The sequence below is a fragment of the Prosopis cineraria genome, unplaced genomic scaffold (assembly GCF_029017545.1).
Source record: "Prosopis cineraria cultivar Desert tree isolate PC_DT_omini unplaced genomic scaffold, ASM2901754v1 PC11, whole genome shotgun sequence".
Classification (NCBI taxonomy): Eukaryota; Viridiplantae; Streptophyta; class Magnoliopsida; order Fabales; family Fabaceae; genus Prosopis; species Prosopis cineraria.
Window position 1 is genome coordinate 18,228,056 of NW_026555342.1, and position 7,675 is coordinate 18,235,730.

General features: G+C 31.4%; 1 protein-coding gene across 1 annotated transcript; it reads right to left on the bottom strand.

Annotated features, from left to right (window-relative positions):
- Positions 1-591: 591 nt before the first annotated feature.
- Positions 592-7,294, bottom strand: LOC129284996 (protein LIGHT-DEPENDENT SHORT HYPOCOTYLS 10-like). The gene is made up of 2 exons (XM_054920530.1): positions 6,565-7,294; positions 592-891 (listed from the first exon to the last, which is right to left on the bottom strand). The coding sequence occupies exon 1, from the start codon at positions 7,139-7,141 to the stop codon at positions 6,578-6,580; it is 564 nt and encodes a 187-aa protein (XP_054776505.1). The 5' UTR covers positions 7,142-7,294; the 3' UTR covers positions 592-891; positions 6,565-6,577.
- Positions 7,295-7,675: the final 381 nt, after the last annotated feature.

Here is a 7,675-nt window from a genome sequence, read left to right on the forward strand (position 1 = left end):
ATTTAAAGTTCACATAGATGATATACATAGGTATATACTTAGCCAATTTTTGAGATTTGAAGCTTTATGTTTTAGCCACTAATTGGTTTAACTTAAGCAACTTCAAGTTGCATATAGCTTTCATGTATGAATTCATTGTATATTCATGTATATATGTGATTATTGTTGGCAAAAATTTATTTCTGGGTGCCGGAATATATTTCTGTAATTTATGACTTAATCTACAATGCAGCAATATTCAATAGTTGAATATTATGATTAAATCTACAATGCAGCAATATTCAACATTTGCATGTATACAACCGTTGAAGAATTTGATAATATTCAATGGTTCTGAAGCTAGAATTGTTGAATATTCTCTCTAATTTGCCTCAATAACACAAATATTTATCAAATAGTTTTGGTTTATAAAAAAACTGTTGAATAAATGAAGAATATTTAACAGCCTTTAATCGTTGAATAAAGGCTCCAAAAATATTCAAGGCTAGATTATTTAATGATTTAAAATCATTAAATATTAACAAAAATAATTGTTTTATATTCCTTTTTTTTGGGTAGTAGTGAAGCTCGGAAAGCGATGAGATGAGAGCATCATGAAACAGATCATATATTGCAGCATATATAGTCTCTAGGTCTAACATGTAATGTAATGAGAACTTACAAGGTACTTACAAGGTTGTACAGTGTCTCAAATATAATATATATACTTTCATGAGAAGATTATTCTGAGACTAGTAAATTACTGGTGACACGAACAGCTCTGCATATTTTCTGTGACCAGTTTTGCGGACATGGAACTCGATCTGCATGCGAGCTCTAATTAAGCCCTGCATTAATTCCTTTCTTCTCCTTTAACATTTACTTTTCATACCGCACGTTCTTACGTACATGCTACATGCAAACCCAATTACCATGAGAGTTCTTTATCACAACTTGACAAATGACAAGTATACAAAAACTCAGTATTAAAAATCAGACTAGTCATTAAATTAGTCATGACACTAGTTTAAAAGTTAATAGTCAAAACTATAGTTAAATTTTGTCAGATCGGTCATGAACAAAGCATTTCATTGAATTGATCAAGGCAATAATTTACTAGATGAACTGGCTCGTTAACCCAATTTTCAGTCCTATGCTAAAACTTGTTATTCACCATTATACTGTACCAAATTGTGAATCCGCCTATTAATTTTTTAGACTCTATACAATACAAAGAATTCGCCTATTTAGTTTAGACAATAAATGACGAACATCCCTAGTGATCAATTTATCCCACCAAAAATAAAATCACTGAGCATTTTACATTATATATATGGAAATATATAGCAGACCTCGACAGGGAGAGCGATTTCCAATTAGATCAGACAATATTCAAATTCAAATATGATCTAGTAGTATCATGTATCAGATAATTGCATCAGAAAAATAAATATATTGGAAATTGGGTAGAAGATGTAAATGTAACTCATAGAATCTCATTTATTCGCTACAGTTTCTTTTAAGGTTACATAATTCATTCAAATTGTCTATTCACTTCTATTTTAGTTTAAACTATTCATCATGATTGATTTAGATCAGTCAAGAACAAAGCAAGATGTAGACAGAAAACAATATCTCTCAAATATCAGCTTTATTGGGAAAAAAAAAGAATAAAAGGAAAAAAGATTTAGGTCGTCCAGACAATATCTGAAGAGTTCGAAAAAGATGTGCACCAAATCCGTATTAGAACATTTAATTACAAGTAGACTATGTATTAGAAGAGAATGTAATACCAAAAAAAAAAAAAAACTATTGTGTATATATTGTTTATTTTTTTCTTCCTTTCACATTGATTATTTCTCTGGCCATTTCCCTTTTAAATGAATCATAAGCAATCACTTTGATCACTTCAGAAAATCCAAAAAGAGAACATTTAGGAAGTGGCACCAAGTACTAATTCACTATTATAATGATATACACTCCTTTGGCTTATTCAAGTGAGTGACACAATACTTAGATAAAGAAAGTCATTTATATATATATATATATATATTAAATGTTTATATATATTAGTTTAGTTTATCTAGCAAAATCAATATTAATATTAGTATGAAATATAACAATTATAGCAACATGTACTTCATAAATTATGACTTTATTCCTAAAAACTCTGAGGAGCATCCAAAATCACATAATTTTCTTGCAAATGAGACTGCTACTTGATCAATCTTTGGGAAAAAAGTGAAATTAGTTGCACATTGGATGCCAATACAAATTACCTTGACTCTCTCACTCTGTGTGTGTGTGTACATATATAAAATAAAAGACAAAGCTTAATATTCTTACATGAATTGAAGATTATGCATGCTCCTTATTCACTTTGCATAGATTATTGATAGAGGGATGACATATATAAATATGAACTTTTTGGAAGTTGTATTGTTCACAAAGCTATACATATATATACATACGTATACATAATGTGACCTTAATTCCAACTTTACCCTTAGATTCTGTGCAATACAGTGAGGTTTGATTGAGATCTATCTACCTATCTATAGTAATTATGTCAATCATCAATTGAAAAAATTGCTGAAAGATATTGTTGATATAAGTGGTCAACTTAAATCTTATATGTAACAATGCTTTTGAAAAATAATTATATAAAGAAGTTTTCAAAATAACAAATTTGCAGCAGTGAAGCAGGCCATGAAAGAATTGAATATTCTATGTGACTTGACTTTATCAGATGACGAAGCCTCTTATGATATAATAATATATTAATGGATTTTGAAGTATGTTAAATACAAGTTATAAATTAAATATAATAAAAGAAAGGTATTCTAATTGAAGGCTATATAAGAAAAAAAAAATTGACACAAATAGTAGCTTTTCACTATTTTTGTGATTCATCACTTCATTCGTCCATGTTAAGATGGAAAAAAAAAATAAAACTTTAAAAAAGTACAACAGCAGGAATATAAGCCAGAAAGCCATCACCAAAAAGAAAAGAAAAGAACTCAAAAGTTAACTTGAGTTTTTGAGATAAAGATCAAAAACAGCATTTTCTTCTAATCACCATATGAAAATTTACAATATAACCCAGTAAGAAACATACACACACCTTCTCATGCACACATACGCACAAAAACACAAAACAACACACACTTTTAATGATTTTGTGTTCAGAAAGACATGGAAGATAACAAGCTAAGTTGCCAGCGTACACTTAAACTTTCGATGATTTAAGCTAAAAATGCAGTGTGTGGTGTGGGTGTGTGTGTGTGTGTGTTGAGAAAACTAATTAATGAAGTACTTAAGTAAGTTTGCAAACATGATAGAGTGAATTATAAATAACAAAATCAAGAACAACAAGCCTAAAGCTTTCCCTTAAAAAGAGGAGAAAAAATTTCTAAAAATGATTGTGATTGTGATGAAAGAAATAAGCCATGACAAACCTGAAAGATTCAGGTTGTACGGGGCACAATAAAATGAAGGCAAATATGCATCTAAGAATGTTCCTAAATATTTTGGATGGTCAATAATGTACCAAAAAATATAAGATGAGCATGTTTGCATCAAAGATGAGTATCATTAACACCTTGTACTGAATTTGTAATCATAAAGCCATTTCACCCAATTTAGATGCATGCTGGCTACTTACAAATTGGAAACAGTTAGAAAGTGAATATTCAAGTAAGTTCTACCATTATATACAAGTTAGAAAATACTTCTAATATTAGAAGCTCTATATTTTTTTAACCTTTCTTTTTTGTATTCTTTTTAACCATATATTAACTGTTTGATAACTGATACTTTAAATTAACTTTGATTAAGTAATGTCCCAGTTTAGGAGATGGGGGTGTTCTTACAGCATGGTTTTTCCCCCCCAAAACTTAAATTTGAAACCTTACTTAAATGGTGTTGAGTCTCTTCTCAATCATTACTATAAGACAGACATTTACCACCAGTTAAAATAAACTTTCTATACTAATTGTTGAATTCTTCGTTGTGGAAAGTCACTCAAAAAAGGTGTGGTAAGTTAAAAAAAAAGGGAAAAAAATTCACTTTCTGCACCACTTGTGTTAACAACCGGTGACAATTTCTACACAGTAATGTTTGTGTAAAAAATATAGTTTTGTAGCAGTGATTTTATCTAATTGCCTTTGGTCTTAGAAGCTCTTCATGTTTTTCTTCAAATTGTGACTTATAGAATATGGATGAATTTTGGATACAATATGGTATATCATATATGCAAGAAGTTTCTCGTACATTTCAAAACAACTATTTTAAATATGTTGGAACATTTCACATTCCCAAAATCAGTGGATATGGCAACTATGCATTTTCCTAAACATAAGGCTGTAGTGGTGGATCCATGCTCTATCTATATATTCAAGTATTTTTAGGCAATAATCCACATGTTCAATTCTTATTGTTTTTTTTTTTGGGCCAAGCATATTCATTTCTAAATAGGATCCTCACACAACATCTTTTCTTGGTTAAAAGGGAGAAAAAAGATGTGCGATCGAGGTATCATATCAGTGATGTACTTTGATTGCTTTTTATGTGCCAAAAGTATTTGTTAATAACACTTCACGTAATAGTTAAATTGCATTTGTTATTTATATTGTTCTTTTTTGTATTTCTTACTTTCAAGTTTTGTGCTTTATTAATTTGTAAAAAAACAATTACAATGTCATATAATTTTCCTTGAAAATTTTTATGAAGTTAACCATTACATGAAAAGCTCATTTTGTGTATGGCCATATATGTGTGGAGTATGTTAAAATTTAATTTAATCTTAAACATGCTCTTTTCTTCCTCTCATTCAGTAAAAGTTTCAATTTGAAATAATATAATTTTTCCCTTGTCTTATATAGCCATACAATAATTAACTTTTTTTTATGTCAAGTACTATGAATGAGTTCAATGTTGTACATTTTTCTTAACCAAAAACATCCTTAAATTATTGGTTTTCCTGGTATCCTATTTTTTGACTGCTTTATAATTAATTTTCACAAGTAGAATTTTAATTGTCCTAGGTAATTATACGTTTATCTACTTATATACAGTATCTATTTTTCTTTTACTCAATAAGCCAAAGTTCCAATTATTGAACATCCTCTCTCCTCTCTTTGTTCCTTTAGACAACATTTGTTTTTTGTTATTTGGACCTTTTTCATCAATGGGATAGCAAATCGAAATTAACATATCAAGTGAGACATTAAGAGGACCTAGAAAGCTTATAAAAAACAATAAATCATAGACATAAACATCCTATAATGATACAAAGTATATATAGATATATCTGGACAACAAAAAAAAATGATAATTAATGTGTCCTTAACCACTAGCTTCTCCACACGCGCACTAACTGGGGACTATATTCAACCATTCTAGAAGTGCCCACATTGAACAAATTAAACAATTAACTTTTGTACCACACATTTGTTATGAAACGACCAATTATTGCGTCAATCTTTACCCTTTGCCCTTAATAAATGTTAGGAAGATTATTGAATACTAGAGTATTTGACTTTTTAAGTGTGTATATTTAATAGGGGTAAAACTAAAAACTTGTTAAATTTTTAGACAAATACTCTCTCTACCCTATAAATATATAGGACTAAAGGAGTACTTCCTCCAATTTTTATTGTATTTGCAAGACACTTTTAATTATTTTACATATTTTTAAAAAATAGATTTTAATTATAAAAAAGTGATATATACTTTTATTTTTACCTTTAACTTTAAATAGTAATACAATTACATTGAATGCATTTACGCTAATAAAAAAAGAATAAAATTAAAAAAGTAATTTAATTATTGCAAGTGTATTATATTTTAGATAAAAAATTATTTCTAAAAAATGTCATACAAATAGAATCGGAGGGAACATAAAGCTGTAGTATACGTATAGTTTAGTTATGTTGATTTAATTGAAATTTAAATCAAAAGTTTCAAACTTTGAAATAACTACCGTATTAACACTTGGCCAAAAAGCTCAGAGATTTCTCTACATTTGAGTCAGTCAATGTGTGTGACAAAATTTCATGCAACTCATGATATGGAGTATGTGGCCATGGGGAACACAAGATATCTAACAGAATCAAGAAAGGCCCAAAATTACTATAAAGTAAATGCCTAATAGACTATTTAATTAGGGAAATGAATCAACAGTGATTTGAATGATAGGAGAGAGAAGAAAGAGAAAAACAGAGATCAGAGAAAGCATGAGATCAGTTTTTCTTTCTCGTCTAATCATTGTAATCTCAGTCATTAGCTATATCAGTAAAATATTCTCATAAATCACTCCCATAACATTTCTCTCATCAATCTCCCTATGGCTATGAAGATTAGGGTTTTCAGTCTGATTCTAGCTAGGGTTTCGTTACTTACTACAAAATGGTGATCCTCATCATATCCAAGAGATTCTCTTCAAATTTCCGCAGAGTGAGTTAATATTTTTAAAAATCAGACAGTGAAGCTGATATTTTAACACAAACACACAAATTTTGGTGTAATAATATGAAGAAGCACATGAGATAGTGGTGTAAGTAAGTCTGAAAGTTGTAAAGTTACCATTCATTCTCTCTCAAGAAGCTAATTGCTTGAGAGGCCTTGCAGTCTGATCAGTGTTGGTCCCTTTCAGTTGGCTTCTTCTCTTCTTTTTCTTCTTATACGGAATCCCTCTTGCCTTTGATTGACACTCCTTCACTTCACGCAGATACACTCTGATTGCGCCGCTCCCAAAAGGGTTTGTCTCCGGCGAGCCGCCGTGCTCTTCGTAGGCAGCTCTAAGCCTACCGATGAGCGCATCGAGGCTTCCCCAAGCCTGCCGGAGCGGACAGGTGCACGGTGCCGGCGGGTCAGGTTGCCCGAAGAAGATGCAGCCGTGTGAGTGGACCTTGGTCTTCCCGAATTGGTCAAGGTACCGAAGGAATTCCAGAACATGGTTGAAGTTGCACTGAGACAGTGCAACCGGAGGCGACTGATTCTTCAAGTACTGCCCAAAGGTGTTCCAATCTCGCCGTTTCTGCGACTCGTACCGGCTTAAAGGAGCTGCAGCAGCCGCCACCGGTTGCTGCTGCTGCTGGTTGTGGTGATCTGCGACAGGTCGCGACGAGGAGGAGGAATCAGTTGGGGTTGCACCGGACATGGCGTCGGCCGTGGCGGTGACTGTGTGTGTGTGTGTGAGAGAGGAAGGAATAGGTATCCGGTTGGAGAAGTTGCAGAGGGGGGGAGGGGGAGAGAGAGAGAGAGCAGAGAATTGAAGAAAGAAGAAAATCACATCCTTGCTGGGGCCTTTGGAGAGGACATGCCATGGGCCCTATATGAAGGTGCTTTTGTTCTTCTTTTTCTTCTCTCTCTTATCACATTTGTATTTCCACTTTCTACCTATTTGCACTAATGTTTAAGTAATATATATATATATATATATATATAAAATATGAAGTATGCCATCGTCAATAATTACTATAATCATCATTTTTGTGGTGTAGTGTGTGTGTATTTGTTGTTGTTGTAATATATTATTATTTATAGCGTAGCTAGGTTCTGTATTCACCCAACTAACCATACTAAAAATAAAATAATTTAAATTTTTTTAAACAATCCAATTAATCTTAATATTTATTTTTTTAACTTGACTAAGTTGACCTTAGCTTTTGGTTAATGGTAACCTAAAGAAATT

Coding starts and splice junctions, on each gene's coding strand:
- LOC129284996 (XM_054920530.1), bottom strand. CDS start 7,141: ATGTCCGGTGCAACCCCAACTGATTCCTCCTCCTCGTCGCGACCTGTC.